The 22,237-nt window shown below is 38.9% G+C and overlaps 2 protein-coding genes and 1 long non-coding RNA gene across 3 annotated transcripts in view; 1 reads left to right on the forward strand and 2 right to left on the reverse strand.

The window, feature by feature from the left end:
- Positions 1–9,084, forward strand: part of LOC309503499 (integrin alpha-6-like) — a 31,312-nt gene extending 22,228 nt beyond the window's left edge. The window contains exons 13-24 of the mRNA XM_082176338.1: positions 918–1,033; positions 1,289–1,448; positions 1,712–1,795; positions 1,871–1,950; positions 2,055–2,132; positions 3,280–3,382; positions 3,495–3,671; positions 4,465–4,566; positions 4,658–4,768; positions 4,859–4,957; positions 5,041–5,166; positions 8,370–9,084. Of these exons, the coding sequence (XP_082032464.1) occupies positions 918–1,033; positions 1,289–1,448; positions 1,712–1,795; positions 1,871–1,950; positions 2,055–2,132; positions 3,280–3,382; positions 3,495–3,671; positions 4,465–4,566; positions 4,658–4,768; positions 4,859–4,957; positions 5,041–5,166; positions 8,370–8,534 (1,401 nt within the window). The 3' untranslated portion in view covers positions 8,535–9,084. The remainder of the gene's footprint in view (positions 1–917; positions 1,034–1,288; positions 1,449–1,711; positions 1,796–1,870; positions 1,951–2,054; positions 2,133–3,279; positions 3,383–3,494; positions 3,672–4,464; positions 4,567–4,657; positions 4,769–4,858; positions 4,958–5,040; positions 5,167–8,369) is intronic.
- Positions 9,085–17,687: 8,603 nt separating this feature from the next.
- On the reverse strand, positions 17,688–19,974 carry LOC309502611 (serine/threonine-protein kinase pim-2-like; the record flags this gene model as incomplete). The annotated part of the gene is made up of 7 exons (XM_082175018.1): positions 17,688–17,850; positions 18,135–18,276; positions 18,439–18,618; positions 18,723–19,101; positions 19,344–19,394; positions 19,499–19,593; positions 19,749–19,974. The coding sequence occupies 6 exons, from the start codon at positions 19,972–19,974 to the stop codon at positions 18,173–18,175; spliced, it is 1,035 nt and encodes a 344-aa protein (XP_082031144.1). The 3' UTR covers positions 17,688–17,850; positions 18,135–18,172.
- Positions 19,975–20,020: 46 nt separating this feature from the next.
- LOC309503812 lies at positions 20,021–21,038 on the reverse strand. Its single transcript, XR_014207878.1, has 3 exons — positions 20,624–21,038; positions 20,281–20,427; positions 20,021–20,087 (listed from the first exon to the last, which is right to left on the reverse strand). It is a non-coding gene; the product is annotated as an uncharacterized lncRNA (long non-coding RNA).
- Between the last annotated feature and the right edge of the window lie 1,199 nt (positions 21,039–22,237).

Consider the following 22,237-nt stretch of genomic DNA (forward strand, 5'->3'; position numbering starts at 1 on the left):
TTTAAGTGAATTTCGTTTTGTATTAATTGTATCTTAATTTTAATCAATGTTTCATAAACCAATTGCCAGGATTTAATAAATATAGTAGAAAATAGATAATCACGACACGTAGGCGCCGGCGAGTGAACTGAAGCGCGTCTCATAAATGAACCGAAACTCAGCGTATAAGGTATCCTACTTGCCTGACAGACCTGATAAATATATCTTAAGACAGCTTTAAATGTGTACTTTTAAACAGAACAATTCAAAACGAAAGAAAACAGACTGCTCTCTGCTTATGTAATCCGTGAAATGCACATTTTTCTCTGGCGTGTTCACTATTGCGAAGATCGTGTATCAGTATCGTCAACCTCATCTTTGCAGCCGACACAGAAAACACTAGTTTATTAATAAACAATTAAAATGTCTCCTTGCTATATTTGACATATTCATTACTTTTGCCGGTTCTTTGTGACAGCTTTTAGGTGCTTTATTGGCAACGCCACCAACGCGTCAGCACCGAAAACATGGAGATTTTTTTCAATCCCTGTTTTGGCAGGGGGAAAACTGATCCGAAAATGTAATGAAAATGTAACGAAACGTTGTAGAAATGTAGTGGAGTAGAAAGTATAATAATTGCTGCAAAAAGTAACGAAGTAAAAGTCAAAAGTATGCACTATTGATTCTACTTAAGTAAAGTACAGATACGTGAAAAATTTACTTAAGTAAAGTAACGAAGTATTTGTACTTCGTTACATTCCACCACTGGTGTATTGTAGTACCTTATAAAACAGTACTTTTTATAACTTATATAATATAATACAATATAGTAAATGTAATATTATATAATCAATATCAACAATCATTTTTGCATAGGCGAAAATTGTAAAAGGCTGATAAATGAAGTGATATAATAAACCTTGTTTCCTGGCCTGTAGGTGAACTTCCTGAAGGAGGGTTGTGGCACGGACAACATCTGTCAGAGTAACCTACATCTGCAGTACAGGTTCTGCTACAGGGAGTCCAAACAAGATGTGTTCCCTCCTCTACCTCTGTGTGTACCAGCAATACATGCAACATAAACCCAACACACACTAGCTCTCTTTACATCGATATATATATATGAGCCGATCACAAGTGGAAATTGAGAAATCTTAATGTATCAAATAGCAATACATATAATTAGATTGTTTATTACATTAAATGACTACTGGACGACTAGATTGCTTGTCATTTAAGGAGCATATATCAGTATAAAAGGTTTCTTTGTTGGTGTGCAGTGTGTTAAATGCTCAAATCCGTCTCTCAGGGAGAATGGTGTGCCGGTGATTTCTCTGAGTGATCAGAAGGACATTGCTCTGGAGGTCACAGTGAGGAACAGAAATGGAGATGATGCTCATGAAGCCAAATTGGTGGGGCAGTTTGATGAATCTCTCTCATACTCTGGATTCAGATCTCTGAGAACTACTGTAAGTGTATCACACGTCTAAAGTCTATATCTGAGTCACGTGACCTGAACCTTTCCGTTGTGGCACTCGTCTGAATTTCATTTAACTATTTTTTAAGGTTTTATTCATTATTTCACCATTGATACAAAAATATTGTTGCTATATTTCTATGAACTCTTTATCTTTCTTTCTCTCTTATTGTTGTTCAGTTGGTTCTGTCAGTAGACTAAATGCATAAACTTTACATTTCAATAATAATGCTAATTCTACTTTATATCCTATAGGATAAACATGTGATCTGTGCTGCCAATCAGAATGGCTCTCTGGCAGACTGTGAGCTGGGAAACCCTTTTAAACGGGATTCAGAGGTCAGTAATACTTCAACAATGCCGTATTAATCTATTTCATGAATTGTCATTTTAATAAAAATGGTTGTTTTGCAGGTAAAATTCTATATTATATTGAGCACTGGCAAGATATCACTCGACACCAAAGAAGTTGAGATCAACCTTCAGCTGGAAACGTATGAAATATTAAAACTATCAAAACCACTCTTGATTTAAGCATGTTTATATGAACTAATTGTATGATTAATGTATATATGATGTTTATGACATCCACATACAGAACGAGTTCACAGGAGGGCCTGAGCAAAGTGAAAGCCAAAGCCAAAGTGGTGATTGAACTTCTTCTTTCTGTACAAGGGTGCGTATCATCACTTTATTTCTCATCTCATGTGGGATCGTTGCATATCTAAGCACAGTTTGAGACATTTTTGAGATCTCTTTTGAATCTCGAAAGGAGATACACAAGATTTGTAGGGTCTTTTTTCAGCAGTAACAGAAGCTGAGGGTGTGAGCAGAGACATTAAGGAGATCTTTTCTGACTTCCATTGCATTTTAAAGTAATATTAAACATCAGGTTTTGTGCAGAACATGCAGAGCCTCTGGGACTCTTATGTTTAAGGGTCAAGGCTTCTGATTCAAAGGCGAAGTCTCAAGCAGGGTTTACCATGAAGCTGTAGAAATACAGAAATCAATATGTCAGCACTGTACGCTTGAGAAAAGCACTTAACCCCAAGTTAAAAGCAGCTGCTAATAACTACTAGTGTACTGTATCTCTGCCATCATAAACTTAGTAGAATGACTCCCCTTTGAAAAAGAACACATTAGGATACTGATAAAAAGCGCACTTATTACGGAAATAATATACTTTAAAAGAATATAAAAGAAAAGTGCAAAATGAATTATAATTATGTATTATTGTTTATATTTGTATTACATATAATTAGCTGGATTTTAGAGTGCTTGGACTTAAATATATATTTATGCAATTTCATAATTACTTTTGTGAAATACAGTATTTAATATGGTTAAAGTGTATGGCTGACAGGCATTTATGGCAAAGTATGTCCTTTCTATTGAAAGTTGTCATATTTTTATATATTTGAAAACACATCTGTAATGAAGTTGCAATTTAGTACATTTAAAATATTGACTTTAAATGTAAAATCAAATAACACACTAAGGTTAAAATTATAATCAAGTGCCTTACATGTGCTTTAGTATGTTAGTCAACCCATCAAAATAAGTGCACTTTAAAGCTTAAATATTATTTAAAATGCACTTTAAAATAAAACATTGAATTTGACTATATATTACAAAGCACACTTGTGTCCTTTTATTTCATGCAAGTTTTTTTTAGTTTTTGTTATATACTTAAAATGTAAGTACACAAGTGCACATTCAACACAATTAAGCACCCTTCTTTTTCAGTCTTAGTTGTGTAACGTCCTGTCACATGTCAGCGGATATGTTTATACAGTGTCTGATTGCTGATTGTTGTGTATCAGGGTTGCCAAGCCGTCTCAGGTCTATTTTGGAGGTCGAATCAGAGGCATGAGTGCCATGAAGACAGAGGAGGAAGTCGGCAGCTTGATCGAATATGAATTCAGAGTAAATGCCAAGATAACTTTAAAGAATTATACACCTTTATAGATATCACTTCAGCCATTTTTGCAAAGCACTACTTCTAGCCTAAGATTTTTTCTTTTTCTTTTTTTTGCAGGTGATTAATTTGGGAAAGCCTCTGAAGTCTTTTGGCACTGCATCCCTAAACATCCAGTGGCCTAAAGAAAGTTCTGTGGGAAAATGGCTGCTGTATCTGATGAAGATCAACACCAAGGGCCTGCAGTTAGTCACCTGTTCACCTGAGAGAGAGATAAACCCTCTCAGACTGAGTGAGGTACCAGATATATTCCTGTCTTAGTTTACATCTGACCCAGACAGCAACATAACGCATCTGGTACACATAGATTCCACATATTTTTTCTATTTTTTAATGCAATTAATTTTTTTTTTATTTTTTATTTTTTTTATTTACCTTTAAATTACTAGATTTGATCAATACATAATAAATGGTAATTTAAGCATATTCCCCACATTCTTTCAACTTAAATTCAAAATAACTCACAATTTCATGCATGACCTTTTTAATTCAGCTCAAAATATCTTACATTGGGTCTTTGTCTTTGCCGACCTCTTGTGGAAAAAAACATATATATAACACAATATTTCATGATTCTTGCCACTTGACGGCCTTATAGCTCTACATGGAGCGAATGAGCTGTTCCGCTGGGTCCTAAAGTCAGTTCCTTTCAGTATGCATTCAGATACAGACATTATGAAAAAGATTTTGGTAAAGATTTTTTGTTTGAATTTTGAGCTTTTTTTTCTATGTGTTCAGAAGAATTCCTCACATTCCATTAATTCCTAAGGGGGTCAAATTGACCCACGAGGGAAGGATTTGTTACTTTTTAAAATTTCAACCACAAAACTCCTCGAATCCTTTCAAAAAATGTTTGTGTGTGTATTCATGATTCAAGTGCGACAAAAGTCCTAGGGCCTCGGACCCCTCTGATGAACACTCAATAAAAAATAATGCTAGATCAAGAAAATTTTTTTTAGAGTTAACCTTTCTGGCAGAGATTGATGCTGAAAACATGGACAAAAAGTAGACACATCTGTGACTCTTTTAGGAGTCGACGTCAACCAGGAGAAAGCGTGAGCTGGAGGAGAGGAGACCATCTGACGGGAGTAAAGTATCCCTCTTCACTGACAAACGCAAGCACAAGATTCTGGTAATGAGATTTAGTTATTTATATTTGTAGTGAACTTTCAATTTTAGGAACGATTGGACCAAAACAACTTGAACTTTATTATTTCTCATAGTCATGCAGTGGCGATGCTAGATGTGTGGAGATGAAGTGCCCCCTTCAGGGCTTGGACAGCACTGCAGTCATCGTTTTAAAATCCCGGCTGTGGAATTCCACTTTCCTTGAAGTAAGGACAATGACGAGGGCTTATTTTGTTCCCTTGAAATAATGCCTGAGGTTGTTAAAGCAATCTGTTTTGTTTTCCTCTCAACAACAGGATTATGCGTCCTACAATTACCTTGATATAATAGTGAAAGCCTCCATAAGTCTGGATGTCTCCGCCAATAACATTATCCTTAAAAATGCTGAGACCCAGGTAACACAGTTTCCTAAAGTGTAACACATTTAAGTCTGTGACATTAGAGACATTTGTTGAACACCTGTACGTCTGATGCCCAGGTGAGGCTGACCGTGTTCCCAGAGACGACAGCGACTCCGTTCGGAGGAGTTCCCTGGTGGATCATTCTTGTGGCGGTTTTAGCTGGGATTCTGATGCTGGCTCTCCTAGTTCTGTTACTCTGGAAGGTAATAAAACACTCACACACCCAAACATAAAGCTAACAAAAACCCAAGGGCATCAGCCACATGGACAAGAGTTGCTTAAAGGACAAGTTTGGTATTTTACACTTAAAGCCCTGTTTACAGATCGTATCTGATGAAATAGAACGGTTAATATTAAAATTTGGACACATGCTCCTGTCCCGAGAATTTTAGGTTTATTTCGCTTCCCCCCCCCACCCCCACAATGGTTGTCTATGTGCACTGGAAGATTCCTTCCTAAAAACACATTAAACTTTCGTTTACAAAGACGTGAAACTCACTGAGTGGTCAGGGGGTGTTCACTGATATGTTCACTCAAAAATCGCTGAAAAAGATGCATTCCAACAGGTTTTATCGTAGTTTTTGTCCAACTCCATTGACTTGCTGTGAGACCGCAGCACCTTTACGGTATTACTCCGCCGCTTCTTCTTCTGCTTCTTCTGTGTATTCAATGAAATGCCCGTGGTTTGCTTGCAATTGGCAAAGGTGCATTATCGCCACCAACTGGGCTGGAGTGTCTATTATTCAAGCTCTCAACGGAAGAATCACGGGTGTGACGCGTTTGGCAAAATAGGTCCACAAAAGCTAAATAAACCTAAAATTCTCGGGACAGGAGCATGTGTCCAAATTTTAATCTTAACCGTTCTATTTCATCAGATACGATCTGTAAACAGGGCTTTAAGTGTAAAATACCGAACTTGTCCTTTAAGGAGTATTTCTGGTAGAAAGCTCATATTGTATGTGGACTTCTCTGTTCTGAATTTGTTTTTGTTTTCTAATACTATACTGTTATTTATTCTGGTATTTACTATTTTCATGGCCCTAAAAAGAATTTGGAGACTTAAGACCCGTTCACACCAAGGACGATAACTATAAAGAGAACGATAAAGATATAGTTTTAAATATTAAAGAATAGCAGAGTTCACACCACAACTATAACAATAACGGCACAGAGAAACGATATCGTCAGAATCACTTTCAGAATGATGTTACCCAGCTCATGAATTATAAAAACATTGACAGCCAATCAGAATCCATCCTGATGTAATGAGCTCGAGGATTTAAAGTGACAGTCAAGCAAACACTTAGAAAAACAGAATTATGTCATCACAGGCGTGGACGCTAATATAGTTATCTCTATAGTTATCGTTCTTGGTGCGAACAAGCCTGTACTGTACACTTGAATGAATGTCATTTCATTAAATAAAACTAAAATCAAATTTTCAAGAAAGATTCCACAAAAATACGTAGCACCGCACAAGACATGTGGGTAAAACCGATGTATAAAATTGAGGGAACAAAATATTGTATCGTGTGCAATATTTACTTAAAACGAGAAATAATTCTTAAAGGGATAGTTCACTTTGAAATTAAATTTTGGTATGTTTTAGCTTACCTCAAGGGCATCCAAGATGTAGGTGTCTTTGTTTCCACAGTAGTTTCAATTTTGATATTTTTAGGTCAAACCGTTCTTGTCTGTCAGTCATATAATGCAGGTCTATGGTCACCACCTCAAAGAGCATGCACAGAGAAGTCCAAATTAAACAATTCCCCATCGTAAGTACACATTGATGGCCTAAGACACGAAACGAGCGGTTTGTGTGAGAAAACTAACAGTATTTATATAGTTTTTACCTCTTGTACACAACCATGTCCAAGTGATCTGAGGGCGCGTGCGCATCCTGCTGTGTGACGTGTGCGCGCGTTCTGGCTTAGTCTGCGCAACGTTGTCTGTTGATATATCGAAATCGTCTTCCATTGCGATTTCCTGTACGTCTAAATATGTTTAGATCTTCACAGTGAAAGGTAACACTTCCGAAATCTCTGTGTAAACAATGAGTGACGTACACGCGCGAGAGATCACTTCCGGCGCTTTCCGGCGCTTGCGCAGACTAAGCCAGAACGTGGTTGTGTACAAGAGGTAAAAACTATATAAATACTGTTAGTTTTCTCGCACAAACCGCTCGTTTTGTGTCTTAGGCCATCAATGTGTACTTACGATGGGGAATTGTTTAATTTGGACTTCTCTGTGCATGCTCTTTGAGGTGGTGACCATAGACCTGCATTATATGACTGACAGACAAGAACGGTTTGACCTAAAAATATCAAAATTGAAACTACTGCGGAAACAAAGACACCTGCATCTTGGATGCCCTTGAGGTAAGCTACAACATACCAAAATTTAATTTCAAAGTGAACTATCCATTTAATTCATGGCCTCGATATCTATCTATCTATCTATCTATCTATCTATCTATCTATCTATCTATCTATCTATCTATCTATCTATCTATCTATCTATCTATCTATCTATCTATCTATCTATCTATCTATCTATCTATCTATAAATATATATATATAGTCATGGTCATGTTCCAAGATAGATAGATAGGTAGGAGATAGATCAAGTTTTAAATGACAAAACAATGGATATGACATTGTGACATTGATTTATCAGGTGTCCTTTGTGAAAAAGAAGTTCTTTAAAACATGACAAAAAATTATTTTAAAGTAAAAGGTTTAATTTGACATTATTAAAATGTAAGTGACCTTTTATTTAACTATTTTTGTATTATCTGCAAGTTTTTTTTACTTTTAGGATTTGAAGTACGTCACAAGTGCACATTTAAACCAATTAAATGCACTTATTTTTCACAAGGGGTTAGTTGTGGATTATGTTGATAGTTAGTTTAATTCTCTACACCTGTGTAAACTTGAGAACGATCTTCTTACATCTACTAAAAATCATGAATTTGCCCCCTCTGTAGTGCGGTTTCTTCAAGCGGGCCAAGAAGGACGAGTATGATGCCGCAATTCACAAAGCTGAGATTCACACTCAGCCCTCAGACAAACTGTCCACTGAGGCCTAGCTCTCCTTACCCGGGTAAAACACGATCGCTGCAGCAGATTGGTGTCTGCATGACGTGTGGCCTAACTCACTAACTCATCCTTTGCTCTGACCAAAGCAAGGGAAAGACTCATGTTGCTCAGCGTGCTTCGCTCTTTCCGTGTGAAGCTCAGTTTTGTTTCGTATTGTGTCGATGGATGTGCTTCTACGTGTCCTGTTTTGTCAAGCATGTCCCGTCTCTCAGTGTTCTCCAAAGCATACACACTCAGAGTGATTTTTTTTTTTAAATGTACCCATTTTTAAAATGATTCTTAATGAGGTTTTCTTCTTTCTCTGTCAGTGTGGATTTTTCAAACGTTCCAAATATGAGGACAGCGTTCCGAAATATCATGCGGTGAGGATTCGTAAGGAGACGCGTCTCTTGAAAGACGGAAAGGTCATGTTAGATCCCTTTGAGAAGAAGCAATGGATGACCACATGGGATGAGAACGAGAGCTACTCATGAGACTGTCTCTGCATCTGATGTGGACAATCTGCACCATCGGGCGTCTTCGGTTGTGAAAAGTTTCAGAGGAAGTCTAACTCTATACGGTCTGTGAGCCGTGAGGCGTTTGACATGAAGATGCCTTTACACATCCGTGTGTTTCTGGTAACTAAAGGGTAAAGACTGACTGTTAACGCCTGGATATCTCTGGGCTTTTTGTTTGCAATGACACCCCTTAAAAAAAGCGTTTGTATATTTTTGGAAGATGCATGAGATGCCAAGAATGGATTGTCTTGATTTTCTTTGTAAATATTTTACAATGCAGTTTATTTATTTTGTCTTGTAATTTTGTACTAAGATGCCTACTGTGCATGAACTGCCCAAAGATCATTTTTCATGTCTTCCGGTAACTGTAAATTAGATTGAATGTTTTGAGGTCTGTCAGATGAATCTCAGGCGGGAAAATAAACCATTACTACTGAAAAATGTTGATGACCGAATGTATCAGTTATGCCACTGGAGCAGTTATAGATATGAGCAGACACACAAAATAAAACCCATGACAACATATCAGCATGGGACTCAACTCTAGAATGCTCACAAAACCAACCATTTTCTTGCTAATCAGCATGTTTTAGCTTTGTTGCCCCCTGCTGGTTGGCGTTAAACGTGAAAGCAGTGATGCCAACTTAGTCTGAAAAGTTGCTAAATTTAACAAAATTGCTAGCAACTTTTCAGACTATCAACTGATTTTTTAAAAAGCACCTAGCAACAAATTGAGCTACTTTTTACAATTTGTTTGACGACTTTTACCAAAAGTCAGCTTAAATGCTAAAGTGCACACATTTTCCCACCTAATGACACACACACACACATACAGGATTTTCTGTCACATTCACAACACACTCTGTATGCCTTGCTGCAAGAGTGCATTGTGAGTGATGGCTCAGCTAGCTCAATGGACTATACTTGCATAATTCAATTCACATTTATTTGTATAGCGCTTTTTACAATACACATTGTTTCAAAGCAGCTTTACGGAACATACATGAGTCCACATTCAAATTTAGAGTGATCTGTTCTCAGAGGTAATTGTCCAAGTTATGCATTTCAGAAATGTACATACAAAATCACAGTTAGACAAAAATGTATTTATTTATCTTTCCCTAGCAGAGTCCACTCTGCCATCTCTTGAATCCCCCTAATCTCCACATGTTACCTCCCTGCGGGCAGATGTAGTCTCTGTAGCGTTCCTTTCCGCTTGGAAGAGGCAGGCTTTCCCAGTGTTATCCAATAGTCTCAGAGGAGCAGCAGTGATCGATCTTCTATGCGTAAAGCCCCGGCCCATCTTCCCCCCCAGTAGGTGTGGGGTATCAGGTGGCTTATGCAGAGCGCTGGAAGAGGCAGCAATAGTGGCGCTTTAGTAGGGATCCCAATTCGTCAGTCGTTCTGACATAACGTCAAACGTGACTGACTGAAAGGGAACATCTAGGTTACTATTGTTACCCTCGTTCCCTGAAGGAGGGAACGGAGACATTACGTCCCGTTGCCACAATTGCTGTACCACCGCTGAACGGCCGGGACACACCGTCTCGGCTCCTCAGCGGAAAACTTGAAGTGGGATCGCAGGGCAGGGTGGGTGATGCAAATCTCGCACACCAGTGTGCATTGGCTAGATCCCAATTCATCAGTCGCTCTGACATAACATCTCCGTTCCCTCTTTCAGAAATTAGACATTTCTTCAATTGCATGCAATGGTATCGCATTTCACAGTGGCAGTTTTCCAAGCAAAAATACAAAATTAAACTTCCAAGAATGTAAACCTGAGATTGTGATTAATAAACCACGTTTTTTGTTGTTGTTACAACTGCATCTCCGTGTGTGCTTTATGGAAATGTGTATAGGGAGAGACTTCTCCGCTAACCTCAAGGGCCTTCACAGGTGTAGTGGGTTAAACCTCTGAACTGGTGAGGAGAAGGTTGCTGGTTCGATCTCCGCAGTCGCCACCACCAGTGTGTTACGGATACAGACACAGGAGAGGAAGAATGATGGTGAATAGTGAATTTATTGACAATAAAGGTGCAGGGATGAGGTGAGCAGGTAGGGAAAGTCCAAAGTGTGATCGAGGTAGATCGCTGGAGACAGGGAGATGAGTCTACATAACACAAACAAACAAGGTCGGAAAAGGAGCTGTGGTGAGGAGTGTGCCTTTACAGTGGGAGTGATAAGGGTGATGATGAGGTGCAGGTGTGTGTGATTGTAGATGATGTGCAGGTGGGGATCAGGAGGGATGCTGGAAAGTGTAGTGAAGAGGATGGTGGCTAGGGTGATCTGTGACACAGTGTGCAAGGCACTTTTTCTCCAGGTTGCTCCAGGAGGGTCATCAATCTAATAAGTGCATTTTGGATAAAAGCGTCTGCCAAATCCGTAAATGTAAATGTAAATGTAAATGTAAATGTAAATGTAAATGTAAATGTAAATGTAAATGTAAAAGTGTCTGGGAGGGGGGGCGTCCTGGAGGCTGATGAGGTCGTGGCCCATATGGAGCATGTAGCCTCCAGGGCAGTGCTGGTTCAGGCGGCATGGCGGAGCAGGACCTTCAGGCGGCCATGGCCTGCAGCCTCCTCACTGTTCTGAGCTTTATGTGGACACGCCATCCTTTTATCGCCCACATCTCCACACTCAAAACACTTCATACTTCCAGAGTTTGCATACACCATGTACGCCTTTCCTTCATGCCATACTCTGAAAGAAATATCCAATTCCGGCTCATTCAAAAACATGAACGCCTGCATCCTAAATGAAGTTTTATGTAACAAAGTTCCGGAGGAGCACGTTCAGGTAATCAACCAATCAGCTCAAGAGGAAGCCGGTATAAATAAAGCTTTTCCTCACCTTCTGTCTCACGACAAGTTTCTCAGCATCCCTCCACCACCCCATCACCTCACACTCGGCTGCACGTTGTCCCTGGGCCGAACTGATGGGGCAGTGCAGGCTGTGTGTGGTGGTGTTGTGCACGCCACCTGTGTGGTGGTAGCAACATTGGAGGTGGATATATGTCCGCCCAATGTTACTATTTCCGCCCAAGTCGGTGCGCGTGTAACTTCAACCACCTGTGCTGTTGAAGTGCTCTGCATTTCTGCCATGATTAAGGCTTCTGCCTGCTCGATTGCCTCCGTACTAACTTGGCTCTGAAAATTTCTACCCGCTCAACCAGCAGCGATCTCAAAGGCCTTTGGCCATTCTGTGTGATTGTTTTGCAAAGCCTCTTCTATCAGGGTTTCATAGTGCTGTTCTAGAATCAGCTGAGTGGTGAATGACCAGTTTTTGGCATTGCCTTCGAGCATCAAGCCAACCTGCTCTCCGGGGAACGCTGGCCTAACCGTGTTTGTGAGCAGCGTGAGTCTCTGGAAAGTGATTGGTTGGTTGTTGGTCACTTTTGTGGTCACTTTACTCAAATGATGCACTAATCTGATGAAATCGTAAAATGATTTGATCGTGCTTTTGAGTGCTGGTTGTGCGGGTATGTAGCCTACTCATTACTCTGTGTGATCCTACGGGAGTTGAGCCTTCCCTCGAATCTGTCTTTTCCCGAGGCAATTAGTGAGGGGTCCTGTCCCTTTTCTTCTTTTGTATTGGTGTTTCCCTGTCTATAGAGATGTCTATGTCTCTAAATCTACCCCCATGGTTTATAAAGGAAACCTTTTTGTTTCCCTGGTTGGAAAAGGAACGTGAGGGGAAACTGTACAAGGAACTCCTTTCTTGAAAGTGTTGGTTGGGCACCGAGTGCTGGGCAGTGAAGTGGTTTTGTTGTTGAGGAGGAGGACCCAACAACGTCCTCAAAAAATTCACACTCTGCGTGGTTGTGGAGATTGTGGTCAAAATAAGGAGTTCTATTGTGTTGTTTTCCCCCTCGTTTCTTCTTATTTCGTTTCCCCCTATTTTTTGTGGGAGGCCTGTATGGGCCTGCGACCACTGCACGATGGTCAAAACCACTGGAGATCTGTTTGGACCTCTGACCAGTCTGAATTAATCCTTGTGGAAAGCAGTGAGTCTATGAGAGGAGCCAGGCCTGGGCCCTTTAGATCTGCTTGTGAACTCACGCATGTCATGACCATCTCTTCGGTCATCCATGTGTGTAGCCTTGACTCTATCTCTTCTCCTTTCTCTTGAGCTCTCTTCTGGCTCTCTAGCACGGAAGTGTGCGTTTGGGTTAAAAGGTAAATAAGTATTTCTGTTGAAAACTGGAGAACTACTGGAGAGTCTGAGTCTATTTAGTGGAGTGTTTATTTGTCTCACACAGCCTCTAAAGACATCCATCCTGTAAGTGCAATGAGAAAATAATAATGTGAATGAAAAATAAATTACAAATAAAATGATCAAACAAGCCTATTGCGACGTTTCGGTATTTATAATAGCCTACCTTCTTCAGGCAGGCTTATAAAAAGATAAAGAAAATGTAATATATATTTATTAATAAGAAGATATATGTAATATATGTAATAGTTTTATGTTTATTATATTTTTATAGTGTTTCTTTGGTTTGTAATACAGCAGAGTGATTTCCGTGTGCCAGCACATTCTCAGAAGTTAAGTGTGAGTGAGCGTGCGATCTGTGCTGTGCTTAAGTAAACTGTGCTGCAAAAATTCTCAGAAACTTTCTGTCAATTTCCCATTCATTTCTTATATGGTCGGTCATTTTTGACTGAAGAGCACAAAAGGCACAATTTTTTTTTACGACCACTTAGCATGCTCGGATCATGACCTCAAATTTTTCTCACATATCTAATGCCATAAAAGTCACCAAGTTTCGTAACATTCTGATGAAGCTGTGATTTAAAAAAATTCAAAACAGAATATTTTCGGGTCAGAAATGACGAAGAGCACCTGAAGGGTTAACCCTCTGGGCTTCTTCGTTTAGGGGTCACACTTGGCTTCTTCCCGGTCTAAAGTGACGAAGCCTTAAAATTTTACTTTTTTCCTCCCAGGAAAACCAATGTAATATATTTTTGTTCAATAATATTTTTTTAAATTATATTATAATATAATCAATAATTATTTTGAATTTTTAAAGGTTTTTATGTTACTTTGCATTAATTACAAAAATTGTATGAGCTTTTTTTCCCTTTAGAATATATATATATATAATTTTTATTTATTTTATAAATGCAACATTTCACACTAAAATAGAGTGCAGGCCTTTAAAAAAATAAATTTTCAAGTGAGAAAAGCGCCATCCAGTGGCTTTAAAAAATATAAATGTGTGTAATGTCCTGTAAGCGCCTGTAGGCTATACTACAGCTCCCTGTATAAATACATAGAGAGGCTTTTTGATTCCCATTCAGTGGCGGTTCTAGACCACAGTAACTGGGGGGGCCAGGCAGGGGCCACTTGTGCTTTTAGGGGGCACACCTTTAACATTCATCTTAACCTATTTTCAGTATTATTTCAAGTCATTTTTCACCATGTCATGCATGACTGCAATCTCTAGAAAAAGCTAATAAATTATATTAGCTAAGCTAATAAAACAATTTCAATTCAAATGAATGTTTCATTATGTTTAATTGTAGTGTGATATAATGATCAATAATAACAAATTTTTAGCATCTCAGCTCATCTAGGCACTTTTTTACACCTGGGGTGGGCGATATGGCAATAATATCATATCACAATTATTTTTATTTTTTTCAGGAAAATCACGATTTTATCACGATTCTTATTTCATGTTGGTTTTACTATTTTGCATGTGATTGAGCATTGCAGCCAAACTAATTTCCCTATTTTAAAAGCAAAGCCTTATAGGTAACAAAATATAGGTAACAAAATATAAAGTAAAAAAGAATGGCAGACATTTAGGCCAAAGTGGCGAAAATAAAAATCTTTGTCACTATTTTCTTTGTTATTAAAAATTAAGAACAGAGATACATATTACACATACACAACTTAATATACAAATGAAATAAACAGTGCTTTATTTTTTCAGCTATAGGTGTATTTAACAGAAGAATTGAAGAAAGTAATTAAATGAACACATATGAAAATAAAACACAACAGACTTAAAGTTCTCAGTCAAGAGCAGTGAATGATTTCCTCTGTGTGTTTTGTTGTTTTATTAACATTAAAGGGATAGTTCTCCCCCCAAAAAGTCATAATTTACTCTCTTAAGTTGTTTTAAACCTGAATAAGTTTCTTTCTTCTGTTGAAAATAAACGTTATTTGAAAGAATGTGAGTAACCAAACAGTTGATGTACCCCTGTGACTTCCATAGTATATTTTTTTCCTACTATGTATGGAAGTCAATGGGGACCAGCAACTGTTTGGTTTTGGGTGAACTATCTCTTTAAGGACAAGCGGCAGCATGTTTATTATTAGGGCTACTGTCTCTTTAAGAACTGCACGCGACGCGTCTAATATACACGCATATGACAAGCAGATTTTAATTAATTTTCTGTTTGCTTTCACTTTAGACATAACCAACTTTGTTTATGTAAACATTGTCTGTATTTGACAGTATTAGCGCAATATAAGACTCAAAAGATAACTTAGGCTACGTTCACACTGCAGGCTGAAACGACCCAATTCCGATTTTTTTTGCCCCTATGCGACCTGTATCTGATCTTTTCATGACAGTCTGAACGACACAGATCCGATCTTTTCAAATGCGACCCAGGCCACTTGGGTATGTGGTCCCAAATCCGATACATATCCGATCTTTTGAAATGCGACTTCAGTCTGAACGGCCAGGTCGCATGTATCCGACGCGCACGTCATTGATACGCGAAAAACGTCATAATTCTGCGTTGAAGTAGTCGTCGATTTGAAACTGAAAACGGACTGCATATTCGTCGAGCTGAGGTAAATCTGCCGAACGGGTCGACCTCGACGAGCCCGTTAATAAAAAATAAATAAAAAAGCCCACGGCCATTATATATACGTTATGTTAACTTATTTGTGCTGAATCTGATATTAGATAGGTCAGCGGCTGCTGTCTGGCTCTTGTGTAACGGTCGCTGCGCGCGCGTGTGTGTGTGTGTGTGTGTGTGTGTGAGAGAGAATCACAGTTAAAGTTTAGCTACTTCCGCAAACAACAAGTGACGTCGTTGACCGTTGAGTACTCTTCTGCGCATGCGGGTCACTTCTGGGTCATTTCACGTTCACACAGGAGATCACGAAAGGTCGCATTTAATTGGAAATGTGAACGGCCTTGCAAAAAAATCTAATTTTTTCAAAAAATCGGAATTGAGCATTAAGCCCTGCAGTGTGAACGTAGCCTTAGTCCAGTAACAGGCTTTTAGTGCATGTGCGCGTCGAGTGTACGCGCTCAGTAAAGCGCATATTTGAACAGCGCATCAGCAGCGAATGACATGTTTAACTGGCAAGGCTTTAAAGCACATGCAAATAATGAACTTTAGTGAACTGCAGTGTCCCGTTCCTCTGCGTTAACATGTGAATATACGTCGTGCTGCAGTGTAGCCTATAGATGAAGGCGCCGCAACTGATAAAATGCGCAGTTGTTTGGTGTGATTTTACGATTCCAAATTTAGGGGGGCCAGAGGGGGGGCCAAGCTTGGTGACACGGGGGCACTGGCCCCCCCGGCCCCCCCTCTAGAATCGCCACTGTTCCCATTGTTTTTTTTAGACATGATTTCTCTATCTCGTTTTTTTATTTAGATATATATTTAGATATTCTAAAAGACTACTTTTTGATCTTTTTTTTGATCGATGCGCACGGCTAATATTGCCCACAACCCATCGCGCGTTGGACGAGGATTCAGTTAGAACTACAAACACGAGTGAAAAGTGTTAAAAAACTACAGACATGGAGGACGCGCGAGTCCGGCGTTTATGTAGAGAGGTTTAGATAAAGGGGTTTGAGTGATTAAAGATCAGTATCTAACATGACGAAAATGTATTTTTTCAATGTTGTCCACATTATATTGCATCTGCAGCGGCATTGTGAACTTTTGTAAAGATATGTTTAGCCATAACTTTTAAATGCATCATTATATTCAAATTGCAAACACACGAGGAGAGTCTCCGCATGAAAGACCCACGACTGGCAGATCAACGTGCAACTACATTTCTCTCCGAAACGATAAGAAATTAAATTAGATTGAATGGAGGATTTTAACTGTGACAAGATGATTGACAGGGCAGTTTACGGTGACAGGACGCACGCGACACAGGTCTGTCCGTTAAAGATGACGAAGTAGTATGTCCCAAAGCTTGCCTACTCTTTTGCTACACACTCAAAAGTATGCACTTTTTCTTCACAAAAAGAGTACATACTTTTAGGGCGGAGTATAAGTAGGCGAATTGGGACAGGGAGGTTGCCGCTTGGTTTTTGACTTTAACATGCTATATAAATATATCTGTGGGGTATTTTGAGCTAAAACGTCACATACACACTCTGGGGACATCAGAGACTTATTTTACATCTTGTGAAAAGGCCATTATACCACGCCTTTAAGCTGTTTTCCTCATGGGGACCAAAAAATGGTTCTAGAAGGAAAAGGATTTCCGAAACTGTCATCTTTGTAGGGATATTTTGTTGAAACTAAATATAAAAAAAGTGTATAAAATATAAAAGTGAAACTCCTCCAATGCCAATCTGTGTGTGGGCACGAGTAGCCAGTTGTGTAACTCTTATTTTTATTAATATGATTCTTATCATGAACTGCACTAATGACTTAAGATAATAGTTTATTATGTGATATAATAGTGTTGTCCAGTTATGTCCTCTTCAGTGTCTGTTTAGCACCAAAAACACTCATATTTCAGAGTCCTTTCCTGATTCCTCTTCTCCTCTCTGTTCCATCATTACACCAGTAGATGGCGATGAGTGAGTGAGTCAATATATCACAAGGATGGACAAATAAACCATCATAAATGTTTAACAAATGTCACAATATACATAAATGTCAGACATGTAAACAGTGTGAAAGATGTGCCATTTTTCTGCCTGTGATATTGTTTTCATTTAATTTGTATCTATTTTGTCTATTATTGTTTGTTACTGTTTTGTATTTGTTATTGTTGCATAATAATAAATCCATATTAATAATAAAAAAAAACACATCCAAATTAATAAAGGATCCCAAAACAAGTCACAACGAAAAAGCCCATTTACGATTTTCTTTAACATTTATTACAAACATACATGCAACATTTCCAATTCAAGAGATACAAATGTGAAATAAAATATTTAACAAAATAAACAAAATAAACACATTCTTGCTCAGACGTGGACAGGCTCTGAGTTTCTGTCAGGTTGGTGTTGGACTTCTGGCTTCGGGTCAAGTCTCCAGCTCAGAGCTCTCAGCAAGTGTGTTATTTCCTATCCAAAACAAAGAGTATAAGAACAAGTCAACTCATGAATGTTTTTTTAGAGCTAGAACAGAATTGAATTCTGTTTGGTTTACGGATTCTGTTATTTTCCTGTTTACTACAGGGATGCGGCTTTAAAACAATCTGTATAGTATCAAGCGCTATATAAATGAAGGTGATTTGACTATAACAAGAACATTACAATGAACACAAATTTGAAAATCTCACTACAAATAATCCAGAATCTAAGACAAAAGATAATAATCCTACTCTGCCTGTTACACTTCCACACACCTGAAACTGATCGTGTGAATCTCCTCAGCTTCTCCAGTCTAGTGTAGATCACGATCAAACCACTGATGTTGTAACATCTGCTCTAAGCTGGGGCGTTTTGTTGGATCCCGGGATAGACACTGTCCAATCAAATCCCTGCAGTCTGTACACATTTTAATAAGGAGAGAGCTGGTTAGTCATGACCATGTGACCTGGCATTTTCGCTATATATAAAAATTCTGACACACTTCAACCGTTAAACTTTCTATACAAATTGTTTGCTTTATGTGTGTGTTTATCAATGTTCTCATCATTATTCACTCACATTTGGAAAAGTTGCGGTTCTCAAATGTTACTTTGGCTTGTGTGATTTCCGTTCTATTAAGAAAAGGAAGACATCCGTTCGACACCTCGTACATCAACACTCCTAGAGACCAGACATTTGCAGGGACGGCGTGGAATCGAGGTTCTGTCAAGACTTCAGGTGGGCAGTAATCCGGAACTCCTGTAAGAAACACATTTGCACATCGTTGAGCTTTTTTTTTTTAAGCATCATCAAATAATTAGTAAGTCACTAGCTTCAGGTTTCCACACTCCCAAAATGCTCACCCTTGTATATGTTGCTCTCGTAGCCTTCACTACTAAATAGCTGACCGCAGCCAAAGTCTATCAGCTTGAGTTCTAGCGTGTCTTTCTTCAACAGGAAATTCTGTGAATGAATGTCATTATGGAAAACACCATGATGGATGCAGTGTTGCACTGCTTGCACAGCCTGTCTCATGACGACCTGTGAGAACCTGTCATTCCAAGGATCACGAGTGATTGAGTCCAGCAATCTCTCGCAGGGCTCCGGATACTCCATAACCAGAGTGAATCCTCTAGGCTCTTCAAACCACTGGTACAGTTGTATGACGAAGGGGCTTATGGATTCTCGCCTCATCATCATCAGCAGCGCCACTTCTGTAACGAGAGGTTCGGGATTCCCAGGCTAGAGAGAAGAAGCAGACAGAAGGTTAGCTGGGTAAAAATCTGAAGAAAACATCATTTTGAAATGTACTTTTCTTTGATCTTTTTAGATGCGTTCAAAAGAGCCTTTTCAGCTCAAAGTTATTTGGTGCCTCTAGGCTTATTTGTTGATCACATTTATACCTAATGCTTCCTACGGGTGTATTAACTACAGTAATCTGCACTTAAACAACTCCATACACATTCAGGTTTTGGCCAACTTACAATATTAAGATAAAGATCGTTGTCAATCTTGCGCATCCGCTTGATGGCAACCTGCACACACAAAAAAAACATCTTATTAAACCATCTGTAAATTGTTTTAAATGTGTTTTGATGCATGCAAGAGCAAAATGTTTGTACAATTCAGTAAGATTTACCTTTTTGCCATCAAATTTGCGTGTTCCCAGGAACACCTTGCCATATCCTCCGGATCCAATCATCTTTTCCACGTTATAGAAAGACTCAAAGGACTCTGAAAAACAAACAGAAAAATGTGAGACAATTATTAGCTTGCTAGATCCATTGTTTTATTGTTATTTGTATTGTTTTAACTTGACTCAGTTATGCATGAAATAGCAAAATCTCTATCTGTAGACTTTACACTGCCCGGCCTTATTTCAGTCTCACCTATTGAGCTCTTGTTCACTGGAGAAGCCTCCACGGCACCCTGAGCAGTTCGGCACCCTGTTGGCTCGACAGGAACTTGACCCGGCAGCGGAGGACACAGAAACCCTTCGAGGCTGTCGGACCTGGACAAACCCTGTTGCTTTGGGCTCTCCGATCCATCGCCACTCCACCTCCACTCGGAGCAGTACGAGCCTCGGCTGCTCAGACTCAGCGACTCTCTACACATCCTCTCAACATGGGTCTCAGGGCGGGGTGAGGACCAGGGTGAGGTCCAAGCTGAGGATGACGTGAAGCACGGAGAAGAATCTCTGGAAGCAGTTCTCCAGGATCTGGAGAGGCCTGCGGATGGAACATTTCAGACATCAAAAACTGTTGCTAGATCCATTGTTTTATTTAAAAATTGTCAGCGCAGGTCGAGAAAATAATATTATAATGGGGGAAATCATTTTAATATTCTGTAAAAACAAGCCTTATTTTGAGTGGAAAACAAGATAATACTGTTTAAAATAATGTTGGAGAAATAATGATTTACCATTATGATCTGGAGAGGGTGATGATGGTTCAGGAACAGGATCAGCTGGAGGAATAAAAGGCTCCACAACATTCCTGGAACAGCAGCAGAAAACAGCCTTAAAAGCCTTCCAGAACCTGAGGAAACAATCAGGCCTCTTCCAACGTCCTGGTGAAATGAAGAAAAAACAAATGAAAACAACTATTAGACCCGTCTGTAGTTGCAAAGTTACTTATAGTCGACAGAATGTTCAAAAGGGACCATCAAAATAAAGTGTTACCGTTACTTTAGTTGACAAATCAGACATTGAAAATAGAAATACAAACTAAGCCATTAAACTTCTTTATTAAAAGCCTATTCTGACCTCTGCGAGTGTGTTTAGATGAAGTGGACGGACGTCCATCATCTGAGTTCTCCTTCGCCTTCGTCCCGTGAGCCTGACCTGTGGACACAGAAACAGAAAACTCAGATATCCAGGAAGATCCTGACTCTGTGTCTGGGTCGGGTCTGGCAGAGGTGGACAGTAACAAAGCACATTTATTTGAGTACTGTACTTAAGTACACTTTTTGAGCATCTGTACTTTACTTGAGTATTATTTTTTCTGGAAACATTTTACTTTAACTTCACTACACTTGAAAGTCAAGTATCGTACTTTTTACTCCACTACATTTCTGTCAAGGTCCTTGAGTAGAAAGTAGTTGGATTCTGACATCAATCTGATTTTCATTTTCAACGTTGGGTTTGGTCTTCTAAATGTCATTGTTTTGGAGCACACTAGCTTATAACAGTGGCTGACATATTCATACTAAAAGCCAAAAAAATTTAAATAGGGCACTATTTGAGGGAACAGCCCGAAACTGGGTGTCCGAAACTATTGTGGACGTTATTGAGAGCACTTATTCAATCTCTCATTCAATCCCACTACAGGAACTGTGTTCTAGAAATACATTTCATATTGATATGAGGGCAGGCAGGCATAGATTCAGAGGCATAAGGTACTGTAAGTATTACAAACAACAATAATAAAACAATGCATTGACATTTACTTTTTACTTTTGATACTTAAGTACTTTTAAAAACAAGTACTTCTGTACTTTTACTTGAGTAAAAATCAGTCTTTTCAACTTTTACTTGTAACTGAGTAATATTACTTTCACTCAAGTAAGGAAATTGTGTAACTTACTTTGTCCATCTCGGGGCAGCGGATCCTGATCATCACGGTCATCAGAATCGGGTCTCCAAACCTCCTGACCACCAGCCGTCTGAGGGAAAGCAGCTCTCCTGGATCTGGAGTGATCTTAGGATGGATATTTCACATATCACATAGTTAGTTATATTTGAATAATAATAATCAGTAATCAATGTCTGTGGTCAATTACAAATTTTTACTTCAGTTAAGTTACTCAAATTCAAAACTTTATTTCGCATGCAAGGAATCAGATAAATGTGATCAAATGGGTTCTTCAAATTAATGTAGTCAGTCAGTCATTGTACAACATCATACCATAAACCATAAATGAACAATTAAAGCACTCACCTCCTTCGCCCATCATGTGAGCCATCTAAGTTAACGTATATCCTCCAAACTGCAATACAACAAAACACAACACAACACAACACAACACAACACAACACAACACAACACAACACAACACAACACAATACAATAGAAATCTCCTCAGAAATAAAAAATTTCACCCCTGAAAAAAATATTAAACAAACAAATAAAAATATTCTCCGAAATTATATAACGCTTTCAAAAATGTAACTCTATATAAAGGATATATCCCCCGATGTCCTTCTACAATAAAAGTCTCCTCAGAAATCCAGAAAATAGCTTTGAAAGATCAAGTTTTGTGTCAGCAAAGTCTCAGCAAAAAGTCTGTTAATTCTCCTCGTCTCTCAATCAACAGACAGCGGTCGATCGTGAAGTGCGGATACATGCAGATTGCAGAATTCATAAAATGCGTCACTATT

This window comes from Leuciscus leuciscus, assembly GCF_965113295.1.
Source record: "Leuciscus leuciscus genome assembly, chromosome: 7".
In the NCBI taxonomy this organism is placed as follows: domain Eukaryota; kingdom Metazoa; phylum Chordata; class Actinopteri; order Cypriniformes; family Leuciscidae; genus Leuciscus; species Leuciscus leuciscus.